The sequence below is a fragment of the Gallus gallus genome, chromosome 7, assembly GCF_016699485.2.
Source record: "Gallus gallus isolate bGalGal1 chromosome 7, bGalGal1.mat.broiler.GRCg7b, whole genome shotgun sequence".
Classification (NCBI taxonomy): domain Eukaryota; kingdom Metazoa; phylum Chordata; class Aves; order Galliformes; family Phasianidae; genus Gallus; species Gallus gallus.
The window spans coordinates 14,776,203-14,796,682 of record NC_052538.1 but is presented as its reverse complement, the minus strand read 5'-3'; the positions used below and the strand labels follow the sequence as shown (position 1 = coordinate 14,796,682).

Here is a 20,480-nt window from a genome sequence, read left to right as displayed (position 1 = left end):
TAGAAGAAAAAAAAAAGGATTTTTGAGCTCAAATTGCCATTCAACAGTTTGTAAAGTAAAACATTCAATCTCTCTTGCAAAGATACAGAAATTCACACATAAATACACATAAACACATGCCAAACAATGCAAATATTTGATAAACGTTGAGAACAGAGTAACCGAATGCTTTCAAACTTGTTTGCAATGAATACTTTTCTACAAGATTTATGTTTTGTGCAGGATGGGGGAAGGTTTCTAATGGAACATGCCTTTATCATGCCTTAAATCCCTGAAGAAAACATTCAGCAATCCACAGGCTTATGAGATGCTTCTAGCCCTTTATCATCTCCCCGGGAAAGAGTGTACTGGAATGCAATGATGCTATGCAAGAGGAACTGATACTTGGAAGGAACATGCAGTTGCCAACCTGTCACTCTCAGATGGGTGCTGCACTCGGCTTGTCCTGCAGGATTAACTATTCTGCACTTGTATGTACCCTGGTGGTTCTGACCAACTTTCAACAATCTTAAACTGCACAGTGGCCCATCGTGTTTTAAGGAACACAATGCAGACTCCTCAACTATGAGCTGATTGCACAGCCAGACCACACAAGGTGTAGGCACACCCTTCATTATGCAAAAGAGTAACACATCATCTCCTTCTTTTACAAAGGTTTCTGAAGGCAGAGTTTCAAGAAACTCTGGTGCTCTGGCATCAGTTTCTGTGAAGTCTTCGCATGGCACAACGTCAGGATAGTAGACCCTGCTTCTTTGCTTCTCAGCTTCATGCGATCTTTGGGATGTAGATATAAACAAGCTTGAAGTTTTCTTCGATGACTCTTGTTTTACTTCAGATGCTTTAAACTGACAATCTTTGGCTGCTTTAAAGTTTTTAGTATCTGATTCAAGGGTAATTTTTGTTACTGCTTTGCCTTGTGCTTCTTTAGCTAGGTAAGAATAAAGTTAGGAAAAGGATTAGGTCAGATGTTTTTCAGGAAAAAAAAGCATCCTTACATTTAGATGGGGAAGAAAAACAAACATTAGTTGGTTCTGAAAAAAAATGTCCAGCATATTACGGCTACAGGGCTATTAAATATGAGATCTTTATATATTTTAAGAGCTCCCTTTCTGCTGGGCTAAGCCTACATTCCAGTTAAATCTATAGGACCTCCATGGAAACAAGACTTGGTCCATAAGGCATAATACAAGTCTACCTTTGCATTTGAGAGCTTCAGTGTAGAAAGTAGAAGCAGATGATTATGTAAAGCACTTTACACAGCTCAGTAGTAAAGAAAGAAAATTCAATGTGTAAGAGCTGAATCAATGTTAAAGTGTCAATGACTTCCTCATTATTTTTCTGCTCTCAATACCTTTGAGTTTACAAATATGATCACACGTCTAGTGTGGCAATAATACAGTTTTAGTATTCAGTAGTGGTAACACAACTAACATTTCAATATGCTGATGTCAGGAGAAAGGGAAGGAGCTTAGGAAAAATAAATACTTACATCTCAGGGCAAGTGAAAGGTAGAAGATAATTCATTACTGCAGTAATACAGAACTATTAATCCTTTCAAGCATATTGCCCTATATTGCAAGCCTGATATGTAGGAAACAGGTTGGACCCCTCCAGTCTAAAATGACCACATATGTAGTTTAACTGACACACTTTTCTCTCGTAAACTTCAGCTTCATACAAAGAATCAAAAGCCACAAAAGACTTCTGTTACTTGCTGGAAAGAGGTATGAAGTTACAACAGTTATTAATAGAACCATAAATGTGGAGGGGAAGAACCAAAGCATTGTTACTAGAACCTTCTCAATTAAATGCTGACTATTAAGGACATTTGAATGAGCTATAAGCTGTGATAATAAAGTTGCAAAACATGTCATAATTTTTAAAGCCAGATAACCACCTTTGACTGTTAGTATTGCAGCAGTTGTTGTTCCTCCGTAATGATTATATACAGTACAACTGTACAGTCCTTGATCTATCAGCTGAGCATTTAAAATTGTGAGCTGTAGGACACTTCCATTTTGTGATATCTTCAATTTTTCAGACTCTTCTATCTGTTTACCTTCATGAGCCCAAAGAAACTCAGAGAAGAATTCATTTTCTAAGGCACATATGAACTGAGCAGTGTCACCAGATTTCACAGTTAGGTCTCTGAGTTGCAGGAGAATCGTTGGAGGAACACCTTTTGGTTCTTGAACAGTAGCCATAGAGATTCTGGTGCTCTGAGATGTCTGGGAAAGGACTGTTGTGTGCATGGCTTCTGCTTCTTCAACTGATGTAGCTTTCATGGTCAGCCTTTCAGATATGCTTTCAAAAACCTGTACACCCGATTCCTGTGATGGCTGTTGAATTGATTTAAATTCTTTTTGAAAAGCTTTCATATTCTTCTTTGTGAAAGGAGTAACATGAAGTTCTGATATAGCCTGTGACCGCATAGACTCTTTTACATCTTTCCCAGAACTTTGCCTATCTAGGGCTTGCACTGTGTAATCAAGTAACAAAAAAATAACAATGTTAGTATCTACAGAACTTTACTGAGCCGTGCTCTGAACAAAGTCATACAGCATGGAGAAAGAAAATGAATGATCTTCATTTGAAAACTCAGCATGCCAGATGCACTATGCTCTTTACAGAAAGAATATCCACACAAATATGAATGACAAGTGATTCCTAGTCTAGTCATGCAGCTGATAAACAGTTGATGTTTTTTTCTTCTTTGACTTGTCCATTTCAATATGAGATGACTTATTATGGAACTTTTCAGGAGGTATTTTCTTTTCCATCCCCTTCCTCCCCCGTCCCCCTCACAGAATAGGGTGAAAATACCTCAGTCAATGCTATAACCATTACTTAATTCCAAGTTTAAAATATCTGAACTTCTTCAGTAAGATTATCCTTATTCTAGACCTACATCAAGATAGAAATTCACAAATCTCCAAGTATGTTAGAGTTTAAACAGAAGAAATGAAAGTGGCTGGGTTATAGATGATGGGTACTATTAACATTAGCTGCTGAAGAAAAGGTGTGAAATGAAGAAAGAACATTAGTGACAGTGTGAAAGTGTGGTATACAACAAACTGAATCCCTCTGAAGTAAAAATGGGGCTTTACCTTCTGCAGTCACTGTAAGTGTAGCTGTACAAGTTGTTTCTCCAGCACTATTTCTTGCCTTGCAAGAGTATTGGCCAGCATGCTCTAGGAAAGCATCTACTATTATGAGCATAACTGTGCCTGTAAACTCATCAAAGTGGAACACTAAGTCTTTTGTTGGCAGCATGAGCTGTTGATTATGAAACCACTGGATTTCTGGTTTAGGCATGCCAGATACTCTAGCTTGAAATCTGACTGTTTCCCCACTGCAGACCCTGCAGCATGAAATAGGCTGGATAAAGATGGGCCTTTGGCCAATAGTCTCCTCCTTAAGTGAAACAGATGAAGAAACATGCCAGTGGGACTCTGCTGTAAGTTCTTCAACTTTTTTTAATCCTGAAAAGAAGCATGTCAACTTTTAATTTCTTTCCCTACACTACAATACATTTTCTCTCATTCAAGTTTTTTTTTTTCTAACTTGCAACTATTACAGCAAGAACAATTTTAAAACATCAGCTATAAGATCTGTTGCAAAAAGAAAAAAAAAAGAAATCATTTATGGTTAAATAATATCAAGGATGATATAAAACCTTAATAGCAAATTCTCCAGACAATATTTCTTCTTTAAAGCTTTGATCAGTATTTTATCAAATTGTATTTCCAGATGATCTTTCAGGTCCCGTCCAACCCACATCATTCTGTATGTGAATGTGACTATTTCTTTTCATCTTCCCAAGACTGGTACACACCTTTGGTTAACATGTTTTCAAAACTTACTTTCAAAGTAATATATTTTATACAAAAATTCTTACTAGGTTCTCCTCACAATCAGATGCAAGTATGTGAAAGCAAAGCACTTCCATTAGAAAGAAGGTATCTAACATGTTTGGTTCATGCCAGATTCTAATACTGGAGAGAATGAAAACGTGAAAAGTATAGAACACTGAGAAACTGTGACGCATTTTGGAGACATACAACTGTGTTGCGGACATTGTAAATGGTAGCAATGAGTTAAGTTAAAAGACAACGTGACAGACAAGGACTTAAATCAGTGTTATGTTAAGATTAGTGTTGGAACTTGACCTAAACAAGATATCATCTTTAACTGCACACTGTACCTTCCAACTTCAGGATGGCAGTACTTGTCACTTGGCCCACAGAATTACTTGCTACGAAGGTATAGGTGCCTTCATCCTCTGGATAAGCTTCAGCGATCTCCAGCTGGTAAGTGTCTTCAAACTGAGTCATTCTAAAGAAGCGTGATGGCTTGATCTCTCTGTCTTTGCTATACCAAGAGACTTTCAGATCTGCTCAAGCAACAGAAAGAAGAAGTGTGTAAATAATGATATTAGACCAGTAAGTAAATACCATTTTTATATTTATGTCTGTCAGAAATCTTTAATCTCCTATTTTTGTGTTTGAATATATTTTTGTGTTTGAATATGCCTTACATTAACTTTAGTAATATAGGACCAGTGGAAATTTACATGTGTGTTAAGTTTTCATTTTACTCATCCTACATCATAGGATTCTGAGTAAAAATCATTTTTCCTCTTTTTGAAGTATAAATTTTAAAATATTTTGCTACTGTTAGAATTAGAGAAAATCACATTTTTTTTAAATGGATTCCCTTTTAAAACCTGACTGTTTCAAAATCACTGTGCTGAGCTGAACAGTTTGAAAAAAATAATGTGGAATTCTCCTTTTGCTTCTTTTTATTGAAATGTCATAAGTTGCACAGGACATATTTCTTTAGAAAGATCCTGTTTTTGTACCTTTGTAATAGTCCTAAATAAGATTTTGTGTTACTTGTACAGATTCTCGTAGCCTTAGGAAAGAAGAGGAATGAAGTATAAACTGCAAGCTTGCCTCTTCATTTTGCATTGTATTACATCATGAGTCAAATATTTTCACACAAATAATGTGATTACTGTTATCAAATGAAAGAGGAAGTGTTTTCAATAGCCAGCTGCAGTGTGTACCATTAAACAATATATTTTCAGTAGTATATTACCTAAGGTAACATAAAAGGTTTGCACAACACAAGTGAGCAGTACTTAAATCCATTTGAAGACAGTATTTAATAAAGGGAATCTAGATTAAATAGATTTGTCTTTAAAAAGGTAAGAAAAAAAAGAAAAGACCCTGGAGTTTGATGTTAAGTGATGGAAAAGCAATTTATATATTGGTATAAATATATATGTGTGCTAACAATGTATTATGGATTTCTACATGTATCACTCAGAATTATTTTTAAAGTTCAAGTTTCATTTATCTTTAAATAATTGTAAATTCTTTGGGATTGGACTGGGATCTTATTCTACATTTTCCAATGTGAATAATTAATTACTTGTCATACTCAAGACCATTTTTTGAAGTAAAGAAAGTTAATTTCATTTTATTTCATATTAACTTGAAAAGAATTACTTAAATTGTAGGATGATTCTCTTTTTATCTAAAAATACAGAAATTACTTAAGAAAAATTCTTAGACTTAAGACTTAAAAAACTAAGAAAAGAACGTAAGGAAAATTCTTAAAGAGACATCAAGAGATGATGAGTAAACACTTAGAAATCCTTTCTATGCTAAGAAAATAATGCAATGGCAGTTTACAGTTTGCAAAAGTGCTTAGGAATATTAGGATGTAGATTTTGGTCTGTTTCTTCGGTTAACTGATATGATGCTGTGTGACACTGAAACCTTTGCCATATTCTTGTAACAGGATATTTTTTTTCAGTCATGATGTTCTGTTTAGAAACTCCACATTATTGCACTGACACAGTTTTGCAACTTCTGCTAGCATTTGAGACTCCCAGGTTCCTGTAGACGCATTTTTTGGTGTGTCAGATGTGCTAGACATTTGTGTTAGAAATGGTTACTGTTTAAGACAGCTCAAAATTTCCATGCTTGCTTCCATCTTTGATGCATGACTTGCTTAACTACTAGTTGTCAGTGGGTAACATTTTACAGTGCACATCCATCAAATAACTGTACCTCAATGGAAAGACTGATCCAAGTCCATTCTCTGCAGCATATTTTCTGAGTTCAAAATGAAAGATTCTGAGAGGTGAAGAGATGCACAGTATTTCATTAAACCCACCTGTTCCTGTAACTCTGCACTGAAAACGAGCAGACTGTCCCTCAGATGTAACAGCATCACGAAGTGGTACTATGACAGCAGGTGGATACACTGGCACCTCAAGCTCAGGAGAAACAACTTCTGGGACTAAAGGATAAGAAAAGTAAGTAATTTTTATGACAAAAGTTAGGTACAACTAAATGTTGACAATACAATTTCAGAGACATTGTGAGCATGGCAAACTCACTTTCCACTGAAAGTGAAGCTGAAGTTGTAGCAACTCCATAGTCATTTTTGGCTTCACATGTGTATACAGCTGAGTCTTCAGGGAAAGTTTCAATCAGCAATAGTGTATATTCTTGAGCATCATGAAGAAATTTGCACTTGAAACCTGGAGAAAGCTGTTGATCATCTTTGTACCAGGAAACTTTGGGCTGGGGTTTCCCTGATATTATTGCACAGAAGCGGGCAGGTTTACCAGACTCCACAGTGGTTGGCTGTAGCTCCTGGATAATCTGGGGTGGCTCTGGAGCTGCAGTTCAGAAGGGGGAGGGAGGGTGGGGGGAAGAAGAGAGGGAGAGAGAAATCTCATTACTTGTATTTATCATGAGCTCTAAAACATTAGCAAGTAAATTTTCAATTTTAAACTTATTGTTCCTAATCTTGCTTCCTCAAGAAAATCTGTCCTTTTCTTTGACAGGAAGGGAGCAATCTAGAAGGAACTGCCTTAACAGAAGTAGCTATGTTGACATATGTTTTTCCTCAGCAAAATGCCTCCAAAATTTGTTAGGTTGGTCCCTCTGGCAAGGTGTATTTGTCCATATGAAAAAAGTTAGCTTTATTTGAACTTGATAATTTCCTGGTATAAAAAATACAGAGAACAAGTACTGTTATAGCATTTTCTTCAGCTATTTCAGTAGAGCAAGAAATATCCATGTGTACGAGGCTTTTGGCAGTGTTCTAGAAATAAGATTCCCTTTGCACTTATTTTTTAATTTCAGGGTTAGATTTTGAGAAAATGTATATAGATAGCAGAAAAAATACAGGGTAATAAATAAAGTCAAAGAGTTAGTTCGGGGTATACATACCATTCACATAGAGAACAACAGAACTCCTATTTCGTCCTGCAACAAAAGTATATTCTCCAGCATCAGAGTAAGTGGTTTCAAAGATGCTCATTCGATGAATTCTCCTTTCCACCACATAGCTGTATCTTTCCTCATAATGGAAGTTGATCTCAATGCCATCCTTGTACCACTGTGGTTCAATGTCATCTTCATTAACTTCAAATTCAATTTCAGCTCTTTGTCTCTCAATGACCTATGAGCAAGTATTAGAAACATTACAAATAGCATTTGTTTTTCCAGGTGTTCTCACATTCCAGTAAAACTTCTCAGAGGAAGGTAGCTCTGGCCTTACAATTCCTTTTTTTGTGTTCTGGGAGGATTTTTGTGTTAGATGTTGTTGCTCTTCCTTTGCATTATTATTTGAGTTAGAATAAGAAAGTTATAAAATATTTATTCTTCACTGCTCTGTACCTGAATCTCTTTACGGATGCTTCTGATGCGAACGTCACGACCTTCCACTATCAAATTGGCACTAGATGTGTTTCCACCCGCTACTACAGTGTACTGGCCAGCATCAGACATTTTCGTGGAAGGAATGATGAGACGATGGACATATTTCTCCCGCTGAATTTTCATCCTAAGGAAACCAGAAAATAAAGTGAGTAAATTATTTCCTGGGGGAAAATACTTTTAAAAAGTCAATATTGTGTAGGAGGAATAATTTACCTGTCACCAATCTGAAGTTCTTGTCCATCCTTCATCCACTGGACCTGAACGTCAGGTTCTGAAATTTCACATTCAAAAATGGCCCTCTTCTTCTCCACAACCTTAATGTCTTTAATATGCTTCCTAAATTCAATGTGACGAGCTGCAGGAGGGTGGAACAGAATGAGTGCCATCCTTCTATTTAACTCATTATAAGTCACTAAGTATACAAATCAAGAGACCAAATACCTTCCACATATAAGGTGGCTGATGAAGCTGCTTTTCCAGCAACAAAACTGTATTCTGCAGCATCACCAAAATGCACGTTCCTTATGGAGAGTGAGTGTGTGAGCTTCTTTGTTCGTATCTGGCATTTGTCAGTTGATTTTATTTCCACTCCATTCTTCAGCCATTTGTATGAGATACCTTCATAGTTAACAGTAACTTCAAATGTGATTGTATCTTTCTCTTCAGCATTAATGTCTTCGAGCATGGAGGTAATTAGGATGGCTAAGAAAAAAAAGAAATGAGCATGGTTTAGAGTTTTTGTTTTAAACATACTTCAGCTGGTCCAGAGAAGTTTAAGATCTTTAAGACACGTTATGATTTTTGGTGGTATTTGAAGGAGAGCTTGAGTTTTTATGTCCAGAATGAATACTACAATTAAATTTCTCCAAACTTCTGATTGACATAAGAATCCGAAATCCATCTCCTGTGGTGATCTGACACTTAGGCACATTGCTCTAAACAGAGGGATCAATGACCTGACTTTCAAGTTTTCAGCTTCTAGTTTTCTTTTAAAAATGTAACTTAGGCTACTTAAGGTTATTTAAAAATAATCTCTCTACAGTACTCCTGGTTTTGTCTGAATGGCACCTGTGTTACAATAAACTCTAGTATTGTTAACTGTAAAATATTCTGTTAATTTCATGTTCACATACGTTTTACGGTCAGAGTTGCACTGACTCTGTCATTTCCACAGACAAATGTGTATTCTGCAGAATCTTCACTGCTTGTGTTCATGATGTTCAGCTGATGGAGTTTCCCCTGGACCACTATTTTGAACTTTTCACTCATTTCAATCTCCACACCATTTTTCAACCAGACAGAAGGTACGTTGAAATGAGAAACTTCACACTGAAAAGAGGCAGTTTTGGTCTCAGGGATCTCAATGCTTTTCATGGTCTTTGTGATGTGTATGGCTGTGGGTAAAAAAAATTAAAAAAGAAAAGGATTTTTTAAAAGGTCTGTATGTGTGCAGGACTTAAAAAAAAAAAAAAGATAAAAGTCTACAAAGTGAGAGGTCTGTTTTATGTGAGTTGGTATTGCAACTCATATACCTTCTTACCAACTTGTGATACTTACTTTCCACAAATAGTTTTGCTTTACACTCAAGTTGTCCAACAAAAGCTGTGTATTCTCCAGCATCAGCAGGAGATATATTATGCAGCATCAGCTTGTGGACTTTCCTTTGAGATATCATCTTGTATTTATCACTTTGTTTCAGCTCAACATTCTTGTGGAACCACCGAACTGGTACAGTATCATGGGATACACTCAGTTCAAACGAGACAACAGCATTTTCCAAAGCAGTCACATCCTTTGGCTTCTTGATGATCTTGACAGCTTAAGGAAGAAAGTTAGCAAGATTCAGAAGTGTGTTTAAATTTTAATGTCAAACCTCACATTACAGCGAACATTCAAAATAGACTGACTTACTTTCAACATGAAGTCTGGCATTTGCTCCTATCTTTCCAAGCTTAAAGCTATAAACAGACTCATCAGTGACAACACAGTGTTTGATTTTCAGCGTGTGAACTGTTCCTTTCACTGAAATTTCATATTTGTCATTTGATTCAAGTTCAACACCATTTTTAATCCACAGAGCTCCTTTCACATCAGGGTGAGAGAGTTCTACGCTGAACACTGCCTCCTGTGTTTCTGTCACAGTCAAGTTCTTAAGAGTCTTCTTTATCTTAACAGCTGGAAAAATATTAAAAAAAAATTAATGCTAAACACAACCATCTTAAAAAAAAAAAAGAATCATGATTCTTCATTTTAAAATGTATTACCTATGTATTGATTTATATAATTTCTACCAAAGCGATGTGCTTGGAACACAAAAAGAGCCTTTACTTGACAAGCAATTTTTCTTTATTTGATATGTTTAATAAACAGATAGAAAATAGTCAATTTCTATCTGTCAGCCAGTATCTCAAATAAAATATGCTTTTTTAAAAAATAGCATGCTAAATTCCAGAAGTGTAGGCTCAAAATACTAACTTTTGCTACCTCAGATAGAGTATCATAATGTAACATTGTTTTCAAAATGTGAAACAAAATATGCTTGTATCTTAGGGTCTGATCCAAGACATAGTGAGTGATGCTGGACTGAGCCTTACAGATATGAGTTATCTATTTATACTATAAAAAAAAAAAAAGGGCCAAAATCCAGACAGACTGACCTTCGACATGCAGTTTAGCAGATGTCTTTGAGCTTGCTATTTCATAGCTATATTCACCCATATCATCCATCTTTGCAGCAGGAATATTAAGTCTCCTCTTTACACCATCAGTTTCAGAGCGATACTGATCTGTCATGGGTAATGGTTTACCATTTTTTAGCCACTGGCCCTCTGATTCAGGATTTGCCACCTCACATTCAAAAACAGCTCTCTGGGACTCAGCTACAGTCAGGTCAGCGAGAGGCTTTGAAATGGCGCCTCCTGTTGGAAAGCAAAAGCACATGGTTGTTTTTTTTTGTTTGTTTTGTTTTGTTTTTTGCTGTCATGCATCTGTTCAATTTCTACCATATGAAAATGCAACCATACAAAAATCAGGTACTAGACAGAGTTCTTTGCCCCGATTTTCCCCATGCCCACAGTCATTCTGACCTCTGTAAAAAAATCAAGAATAGAATGTGATGTGAACATCACAAAAAGATGCTTTTCTATCCTTGTTATTCTAATTTATTATTTTTATTATCAGCAGAGGCACACCAAATGTTTAAGAAAAAAAATAAGCATTCTTTTTTACAATAATTATATTAAAAGCATGCTATAATATTCCATTCCAAGCCTGTGATTTAGTAAAACATATAAGCACTTCCTTAACAACTCTGTTGAATTCAGTTTGCAGAGATCACAAAAGATAAAGGGAAGAACAATGAGAACATAAAATAAGAGAGAAATTAAAGGCTAAGAAACTACAGAAACAACACACAGCTGTTACACTTACAAAGAACAGTACTTTGAGCATTGTTTCTAACTCGCAGTAGAATATAAATCTTGGACTTAGTCTACTAACCTGCCACTATCAGTTTTCCAGATGTTTTCTTCCCTCCAGCATAAAATACATATTCTCCTTCATCATCTTTCATCATTTTCACCACTGTCAATTTATATATTTTGCCACGTGCTTCAATTTTGTACTTAGGACCAGCCTTGATCTCTTGCCCTTTGAAATGCCAAATTACATCAATCCCTGAATGGGAGAGCTCAACCTCAAAAGATACATTCTGTGTTTCAGTGCAGGTGATGTCATGAAGACCTCTGATAATCTCAATTTCTATAAAAAAAATAAAAATAACATATAACAGACACATTAGTTTCTTCCACTGTTTTAGATTGAAAAATCATTTCAAAATAAATTTGCACTGTAAACAAAACTTACCTTCAACTGTGACGTTGCAACTTGTTTCGACTTTGCCAACCATTAACTTGTAATGTCCTTCATCTGACGCGTGGGTCCTGGTAATCACTAGCCTCTGTTTAGTGCCTTTACACACAGCTTGTACACGTTCGTCAGGCTTTATCTGATGATCATTTAGATACCATTTGGAGGAAGTTACATCTGGTGCTGAAACTTTGCATTCAAGGATAGCTTTTGTTCCTTCAACTACATGAACATCTTTTAGAGGAACTATTATTTCCACACCTGCAAAGTTACAAAAATGATCATGAAAAGGCTATACCTTTAAAAAGTAATCATAATGAACCCAAAATCAAACATGACTTCAAATTCATGGTAATAACTTACTGTACACAGTGACTTGTCCAGTGGTTGATAGTTCAAGACCAGGAATACTGAAAGAGTAAGTTCCACTGTCTTCTTGTGTTGCATCTTCTATCAACAACATGTGTGACTGTTTATCCAACACAATATGAATCCGATCACTTGATTGAATTTCATGACCGTCTTTCATCCAGACACCTTCCACATTTTCTACAGAGACTTTAACTTCAAGTTGTACAATATCTCCCTCACAGACTTTTTGATCAGTAAGTCCTTGAAGAATAGTCATGGGACGAGCTATGGAATGAAATGAAATGAAAATAATTAATCCTTGTAATGGAATACTGAATACTAAGGCAGTCTGGTGTATAACAACTCATACTAAAGAATGTCTATCATATATAGATGATATAAATATTAGATATGCTTACGCTTCATCTTTAGTTTGCAGTGAGTCCTTTTCCCATCAACAACAAAGCTGTACTCTCCTTGATCATCTTTATTAACATCTTTAATAGTGAGGATTCGGCGACCACGACGGGATGCAAGTACATACTTATGATTGGAACTGAGTTCAACATCACCATGATACCATTTTCCCTCAGTGTCTTCTGGGGAAACTTCACACTCAAGTTCACCTGTGAAGGATTCTGGGACTTCAACATCCTCAAGTTCTTTAATGAACTCAACCACAGCACCTAGAAGTAAAAATAATTACATTTGTGAATGAATTTGATTAGATACCCACGATGAAAACATTTCTTATTAAATTGAACCTAAGGAAATACTTATATATGCACATATTGAAACCAATATCTCAAAGCTTTCATATTGGATTCAAAAAATATGGAAGTGGTTTGAATATTTCCTAGTGTATTTGTCTAAATTGTTTTATTTCTTCTTGAAATAGATTTCACTTTAAAAGTAGTGTATAGTTCTAGGCTGTGTGCTTCTTACCTTCAACAATAAGCTTTGCAGTAGTTTTTACAGATTCATCTTCTACCAGTGCACAGCTGTAGTCATCAGCATCAGACATTTCTACTGCTAGTACAGAAAGAAAATGAGCCTTTCTGTCTGAGTGCATCCTGTATTTTTCGCCAGAATGAATCTCAATTCCATTCTTAAACCATTTCACTTTGATGAAGGGTTCTGATGTCTCACATTCAAATGTTGCCATGGAGTCCCTCTCTTTAGCAACAACGTCTTGTAAGTTCTGGATGAAGCTAATTAGCTGCTTGGCTGCAAAACAGTATGTAATGAATCAATAGGGCACTTGTCATATAGGCTTAACTAGAATAATTGCTATGATAGACAGCAGGATAAAAGTAAGAGATTTAAAATTACCTTGCACTAACAGGAAAGCATGGCTGGAAGTTTCACCAGCTATATTGACTGCTTTCACCATGATGCTGGCCGAATCATCAGCAGTCACATCTCTGATGACCAGTTCACAAACGTTATCTTCAGGCCAGTACCAATATATACGATCGGTCCTTTCAATCTGCACACCATTTCTGAACCACTGGCACTCAGGGTCTGGTTTCCCTACCACTCTCACACGGAAGTGGGCATCTGTGCCTTGGGCTACAGTCTGGCTTTGAATTCGTTCAAATATCTTGGGAGCTTCCATACTTGGACTAAGTTCAACCTTCTCTGGTTTGAACGTTGGAATGGTGATTTTGCCTTCAGGAGGAAGGGCTTTCTTTTCTTCCTCTGGGATCTCTTTGGTCCAGTGAAGAAGTTCTTCTTTTGTCTTTTTTAACATCTCCTCATATGATTCATCCTTTTTGCGAGACTTAAGTTCCACAGCAGTGATGGCTTCATAATAGCCCTCTTCTGTCCTTCGCTTGAATTTACTCCGCAGCTCTTCAGATTCCTCTGACAGCTTCTCATGAGTGATTCTTTCAGCTCTTTTAAGTTTCACTACCTCTTTGGTTGTTGCCTCTGCAGGCTTGTCTATCTTCTGTACCTCAAAGAGAAGTTTTCCAGGTTCTGTCACTACAGGTTCATGCCTGGGCTCAGGAGCCCGACGAAGAACTGACCTGAAGTCTTCCCTCTGCTGGATCTCAAGTTTCACCTTATGTTCAATAAAGCCTTCTGGATTCTCTGCAGTGACTTTCACCTCACCTGTGTCATATGATTTGCAGTCCACAATATCCAGGTAGTGGATCCCATCATAACGGAGTCTAAACCTTTTGCTCTTACGAATGAGCTGACTGTTAAGGTACCAGTTGACTTTGGGTAGAGGATAACCAGTGACACGGCAGCGGAATCGTGCTGTTTCACCTTCCAAGACTCTTGCAGGTTCGGGAACCAAAACAAGCTCTGGTTTTTGTTTCTCCTTTTGATCTACTGCAACTGCAGGAAGAGCACCTTCATGTGCCATTCTTTCTAACTCTTCAATTCGCTGCATTCCTCTTCTGCCTTCTGGCAACTGAGATTCTTCCACAAGGCTTTTCTCATCCTTCACAATCAGGGTAGCAGATGTATGGTCTGTACCATATTTGTTAGTTGCCCTGCAAGTGATCACACCACTATCTCTGGAATAGGCCACTCCATAGTCCAGGCTACAGTACCCAAACTCATTGATCATCCGGAGTCTGTTAGCTGCTTCCAATGGTTTGCCATCATGCAACCATTCCACCACCATAGTTGGGTCACCAATTGGTGTAAGCCTGCACTCAAAATGTGCTGGTCCAAATTGCTTCAGCCTTAACGATGTGAGCTTCTTCTTAAAAAATGGTTTCTGTTGCTTTTCTTTGTCATAAAGATCCCCCTCCTCCCATTGCTCTTGACCATAACGCAAATGGAGGGGCTCTAATTCTGGTGCTGCAATCTCCTTGGCTTTGTAAGTCCCTTTTGGAATGATTAATCTCCTTTCTGGTTCCGGTTCAGCATGTTCAACTTCAACATTCACCTTGCACCTAGTAGTGTCCCGCCCAGCTTTATTGATGGCAGTAGCTGTATACCATGCAGCATCTTGCCTGGCGGTGGATTCAATGTTAAGGGCAGCAGCCCCTTTTGTTCCCTCAATCCTGAAATATTAAAACAATTATTTAAAAACCTTCTTCATGTCTCCGAAATAAGGTCAAAACTTCCAAAGGCAATTCACTGAAGGAATTAGGTAGTTATTTGCATTTATTCATATTTGAGTACAGTACATAAGAATCAAATAGACAAGGATAATAAGATGCAGTCTTGAATCCAGTGGCAGTCTTCCTTGCAGAAGACTGTAAAACTGGAGACTGAGAAAAGTTCTCTAAGTCTCTGCTGTAAACTGGCTTTGCATAATACAAAATATACTACTATACAACCCAGATAACATTGAGGAAATCCTAGAAAACATTTTCTGTCTCTGAGCTGTGCTGCAATGCAGAAGTTTTACTAGTTTCAGAAACCATTAGACTAAGCCCTTAGTTTATTCCTTCCATGGAAGCAAAGATATTTAGTGCACTGTAGGAGACACTTAGTATCTAACAGAATAGTAATGTTTTACTATTACTGTTTTACTAACTGTTTTACTATTAAAAACAAAATCAACAAACAGAAAATACCACAACTGCTTACCTTATTCTAGGATATTTATGTGGTACAATGATGTCACTATTCTTCAACCACACAATGTCAGGATTAGGGTTGCCAGTTGCTTTCACAGCCATGTGCAGTCTAGAGCCTTCTTTTACGCTAACATTCCTGAGCCTTTCCACAAAGCGTGGTCTGACTAGGTCCTCCTTAGCTGAAATAGCAAGGGAAAGTTATTACAAGAGGAAATTATTATAACCATGATTTTTAATAGGAAACATTATCAAGCCTCCTAATAACACCATGCACAATAGATACCTTCCACAGACAGTGTCACTGATACAGAAGCTTTGCCTGCCCTATTCTGAGCAATTACAGCCCATTCACCAGAGTCCTCGGGCATAGCAGGAACAATGATCAATGACTGGGTGCCATCTTCTTTAATCACTATTTTATGGGTATAATCATTAACCACCTGCTGACCTGCAGATACAAATGAACAACAAAAAAAAACATAGTACTCAAAATGTGTCCCAAGAAGATGTTAAATGCTCACGAGAGTATTTTTTAATATTATTCTTTTACATAAATAAGCACTATGTACCATTATGGAACCAATATGTCTCTGGCATAGGTCTGCCAACAACTTTTAAGTCAAATCTTGCTGTCTGCCCCTGTGAACATTTGACTGATGTAGGTTTCAGCACAAAAACTGGCTTATATAGTCTCTCTAGTTGTCCTTCATCAGTTTCATCTAATCTGCGTGCAGGAGAACGAGAAGGAGAGCTGCGGGCAGGAGAACGAGAAGGAGAGCGTGGAGAAATAGATCTGGAAGGAAAAAAGAGGCACATGAACATGTCATGTAGCAGTGTGCTGACATGATAAAGTTCAAATTTTGTCTTTAGCATAATATATTTTAAAGAGTTATATCAATTTATCTATGTGAGAAATTGTGCAGTCAATTTTCTTTATTTTTGAAGTAATTTGTATAGCTAAATAATATGAGCATACGTCATGCTCAGATAAATTTATTTTTTCAGATACTGTAAAGTCACAAACGTAACTGTGTATTTTTGAGCATGTGTGCGCATATGTATACTGTAGATGCCCCATCCCTTGAGAGCCAGGTTGGATGGGGCCCTGGGCAGCTTGATCTAATGATTGCTAACCCTGTCCAACAGGGGGATTAGATCTTGATGATCTTTAAGGTCCCTTCCAACCCAAGCCATTCTGTGATTCTGTGAATACTGGATGAAAATAATGCTGTTTCAAGGATAGGTCTTAAGAGCTGCATGCAGTACTAGAATTCCAAGTACAGATATTATTTTTCCCAAAACATAAGTAGGTTAAGAAAGATAGATTTACAACCTCAGCAACTATATAACACCATGGCTAGATATATATGTGAAAGATGGTACTCTTGAGAGCTGCAGTGTTTATTAAGAAGGCAAATTATTTATTTTATTAAGAGACAAGGTTGGCACGTAAATCAGTATGAGCAATGAGAACAACGTTCAGAACTTCTCTAGAGACGTGAAAGCTCCAATAACCTAAACCGTTTACCCTCTGTGTAATGAGTGTCTGGACAGTTTTTATTGCAGAAATTGAAGTCTCATGTAATATATATTACTGTGTACATACCTGTATCTTCTCATAACTTCTGGTCCTGGCATATAACCTGGAGTTGCCGTGGGTGCAACGGGCTCAACATACAGCTTTGCTGAGCAAATGGCATTTCCTTTCATGTTACTGGCAAAGACAGTATAAATTCCTTCATCTTCAGGTAAAACAACAGGCAAACGCAGACTGGCACTACCATCTTGCAGAACTTCCATGTGGTAGCGCTCTCCGTGTCTTATGCGCTTACCATCTTTGTACCATGCAATCTGCATGGAAAGAAACAGGAATGCTGAGTGAGCTTTCCAGAAGACAAACATCCAGTAATAGACTGTACATACAACAAACTACAAACTTCTGTTTTTCAGCTGATGCATTGTTACAGCCCAGTATAGGTGTTAACATTTTCTTATTTCAAGGAAAAATGTCAGACTTAAGTAACATGTTTTCAAAGAAGCATAAAAATAAGTTCTGGTATTACAGGGCTAGAAATGGAAATAAAATCCATTACAAGGGAAAGCAAAGTGATTTTTTAACTGTGCTCAATACCTGTGTGTGTATTACCTCAGATACTCAGAAGCAAGATCTATTTCACTGGTGGTATCAAGGTGGATTGAGCCTAATCTACCACTAACCAATCTAACACTGCTGCATTAAGGGACAAAATTAAAAATCAGGTTGATATCATCAGATTGTGTTTCTAATAGATGTGCTGTTTTCTCTGTAGAATAAGAAGTTGACACTGAGTTGTTAAGGGAGTTTTCAAGTAGACAAAAAAAGTTTTTTATAAATAGATAAACATCATGCAGGTTTGGAGTACCTTTGGCAATGGATATCCAGTTGTCTTGCAATGGAAAGTAACACCAGTGCCTTCAAAGGTTCTGTAATTCTTTAATCTTAAATCAAATCCTGCTCCAATTGCTTCAGATTCAGAAATATCAATCATCATCTCCTCTCCATCTTCCTCGAGGAGTTCATCTAAGGTGGTCTTAATAATTCTGAGTTCAATTTCCTTGATAAGTCGTTCTTCAAAAGAAGAAATGTGGAATTCCTATATAGAAAAGCAATAGCATTAGTTGAGTTGTGTGTGTCAAATAATGTAAAGAAGTGACTTGCACTGGTAAAATTAAAAAAGATTTTAAACAGCTTGTCAGTATACAAAATAAGTAGTAAACATACCTCATCTTCCACAAAAGTTCTGACCATCACTGTATCTTTTGCCATTTTCTTCCTAATTAAGGCTTGTTCTTTTTCATATTCTTTATCAAAGTCACCATATGAAATAGGTGGGGCTACCTCAGCCACTTTAGGTTCCTGGACATATGCAGTCACTTGAGTTTGGTACATCATTTCTTGCTGGGATTTTATGTAGGCCTCATAATCAGCTAGGAATTACAAACACATTAATTTTGATAAGTGCTTATAGTTTTTACTGTATTGAAATAGAAAACAAGTACAAACTTATTTTACTGGGGTTTTTTGGATTTTTTTTTATTTGGTTGGGTTTTTTTTGTTTTAACTCAAGCAGAGATGGTCTGTCTAGCCAATAAAATCTAAGTAGCAATAAAATCTAAAGACTAATACCTTCAGATGAGCTTTTAAACCCGTAAAAGTTCTATTTTGCAAGTGTGCTAGTTCTCAAAGTGGAAGCACTTTTAGTGACTGTATTTACTTTCTCCCCCACAACTCTGTCTCCTGCAACCTCTTTTGCATTTCAACTTCTTGCCGTTTAATAGATCAACCTACTGTTAGTTTAAATTTTGCCCATATAACCCTGTGAAGGTCTTATGTAGACCTATTATGAATGCATACTTAACCTTTCTATAGCTGCACATCCCAACAAAGAACATACATCCTTCAAGAACCTGATGTCAAATACTCAGCTTGCAGAAACCAAGCCACTAGTTAGAACAGATATTAGCATGCTCTCTTTAGGTTTCTTGTACTGATTAAACTAAACTGCAAATAATTTGCAGCACAATTTAAAGTGCTTTTCTCTTTACAATGTACCTTCTTCTAGTAAGGAGACCGTTGCAGAAGCTTCTCCAAATTTGTTACGAATGACAATAGTGTATTCTCCGGCATCATCGGCAAAGGTCATGGAAATTTCAAGTTTGCATTCCCCGGTTTCTCGTTTATAACTTACTTTGTATCTATAGAAAACATAGAAATACAAGCAGACTTTTTTTGTGACTTTGCTTTCAATAGTGGTTCTGATCAGTTGCACAACTAACTTATACATGAAAAGAAAACAAACGACTTTTGCAGGTAATTTTAACTCAGTGAATCTGCTGAAAAGCATAGGAAAGTAACAATACTGAAACTAAAACACAAGCCTGTTTCTTTCTTATGGCACTCAGAGAAATGGGATGCAAAGAACAGAACTGAAATATCAGAGACCTACGTCTTAGGCAAAACAAAATACCATATACTGTGTGCATATAGTTTCTTCTAGTATGGGTCATTATATGGGTTGACATATTCACTGTTATAAGTATATATTTTTTCTCAACTGGAAAGTGTGTTGCCTTCTACAGACAACATTTGTGCAGACAGAACAGAAACACTACACAGACAATATAAAAGAAATTTAAAATTTCTTCCTTATTTGTTTTTAAAGATATATAGCATTTCTCATTTTATGATATTCTGAATACTTATATTTTAAATCTCAGCAGACCTAGCATCACACAACAAGGTACAATGCTATGATTTTTACATAAATGAGTGATGCTATATGAATGAAAGAAATTGGCTTAGCATCAATAAGGGATCAAAATTACATTATTATCAATGACACATTCTTTAAAATTACGTTTAAATAGTTTTTGCACATTAAATTACCTGTAGCCAGTCGTAAGAGGAACTCCACCTTTTTTCCAGAGGACATGTGGCTTTGGGTTGCCCCCTACTTGGCACTCAAAAATAATGCTCCCACCTTCAATTAATTTGTGTACTACAGGTTTTCTTATGAAGAAAGGAGGTACAGGTTCTCCCGATACTTCCTCTGCTGCAGCAGAGACATCTTCCATTACAACATCCTTTGTCTCCACATAGCTGAAAAAAGATTACATTGCAGGTTAAATGATCAGATGTCTGAAACTGTCATAAACAGAGTGCAGGAAACTAATGGCCACCACAAGAGTGGGCTGTTTAGGAGTGACTTTACCTTTTCTCTTCTGTAACAACCTTCTCAGAAATGGTTTCTCTAGTCTCAGTTTCTTCTGAAACTGCAAGGCAAATAAGATATAGTGAATTTTGAGAATACTTTTCAATAGTGCTTAAGCAATGAGTTTAGCAAACACAAAATGAGAGAAGATTAAGTAGCATTTCTCAGAAGACCAGGTACTTGCACTGAGGAAGCTGTCAGGTCATAAAGGGCCTTTTTTT

General features: G+C 36.8%; 2 protein-coding genes across 2 annotated transcripts in view; both read right to left on the bottom strand.

The window, feature by feature from the left end:
* TTN (titin) overlaps positions 1–20,480 on the bottom strand; it is a 248,995-nt gene that overhangs the window by 210,335 nt on the left and 18,180 nt on the right. Inside the window, exons 18-43 of the mRNA XM_046943725.1 lie at positions 20,260–20,320; positions 19,935–20,147; positions 19,101–19,243; positions 18,270–18,475; positions 17,911–18,141; positions 17,115–17,359; positions 16,078–16,301; positions 15,792–15,956; positions 15,519–15,687; positions 13,296–14,986; positions 12,909–13,190; positions 12,383–12,649; positions 11,976–12,248; positions 11,610–11,873; positions 11,244–11,504; positions 10,403–10,663; positions 9,657–9,920; positions 9,303–9,563; positions 8,879–9,139; positions 8,187–8,447; positions 7,959–8,100; positions 7,704–7,869; positions 7,254–7,485; positions 6,413–6,697; positions 6,187–6,312; positions 4,205–4,393 (exon numbers count right to left, since the gene is read on the bottom strand). Coding sequence (XP_046799681.1) covers positions 4,205–4,393; positions 6,187–6,312; positions 6,413–6,697; positions 7,254–7,485; positions 7,704–7,869; positions 7,959–8,100; positions 8,187–8,447; positions 8,879–9,139; positions 9,303–9,563; positions 9,657–9,920; positions 10,403–10,663; positions 11,244–11,504; positions 11,610–11,873; positions 11,976–12,248; positions 12,383–12,649; positions 12,909–13,190; positions 13,296–14,986; positions 15,519–15,687; positions 15,792–15,956; positions 16,078–16,301; positions 17,115–17,359; positions 17,911–18,141; positions 18,270–18,475; positions 19,101–19,243; positions 19,935–20,147; positions 20,260–20,320 — 7,143 coding nt within the window. The remainder of the gene's footprint in view (positions 1–4,204; positions 4,394–6,186; positions 6,313–6,412; positions 6,698–7,253; positions 7,486–7,703; positions 7,870–7,958; positions 8,101–8,186; positions 8,448–8,878; positions 9,140–9,302; positions 9,564–9,656; positions 9,921–10,402; positions 10,664–11,243; positions 11,505–11,609; positions 11,874–11,975; positions 12,249–12,382; positions 12,650–12,908; positions 13,191–13,295; positions 14,987–15,518; positions 15,688–15,791; positions 15,957–16,077; positions 16,302–17,114; positions 17,360–17,910; positions 18,142–18,269; positions 18,476–19,100; positions 19,244–19,934; positions 20,148–20,259; positions 20,321–20,480) is intronic.
* Positions 6–4,242, bottom strand: LOC124418098 (myosin light chain kinase, smooth muscle-like). The gene is made up of 2 exons (XM_046943739.1): positions 1,898–4,242; positions 6–928 (listed from the first exon to the last, which is right to left on the bottom strand). The coding sequence occupies exons 1-2, from the start codon at positions 2,430–2,432 to the stop codon at positions 285–287; spliced, it is 1,179 nt and encodes a 392-aa protein (XP_046799695.1). The 5' UTR covers positions 2,433–4,242; the 3' UTR covers positions 6–284.

Coding starts and splice junctions, on each gene's coding strand:
- LOC124418098 (XM_046943739.1), bottom strand. CDS start 2,432: ATGCGGTCACAGGCTATATCAGAACTTCATGTTACTCCTTTCACAAAG. Junction 929..1,897: donor TGCAATACTAACAGTCAAAG/GTGGTTATCTGG, acceptor ATTCTTACCTAG/CTAAAGAAGCACAAGGCAAA.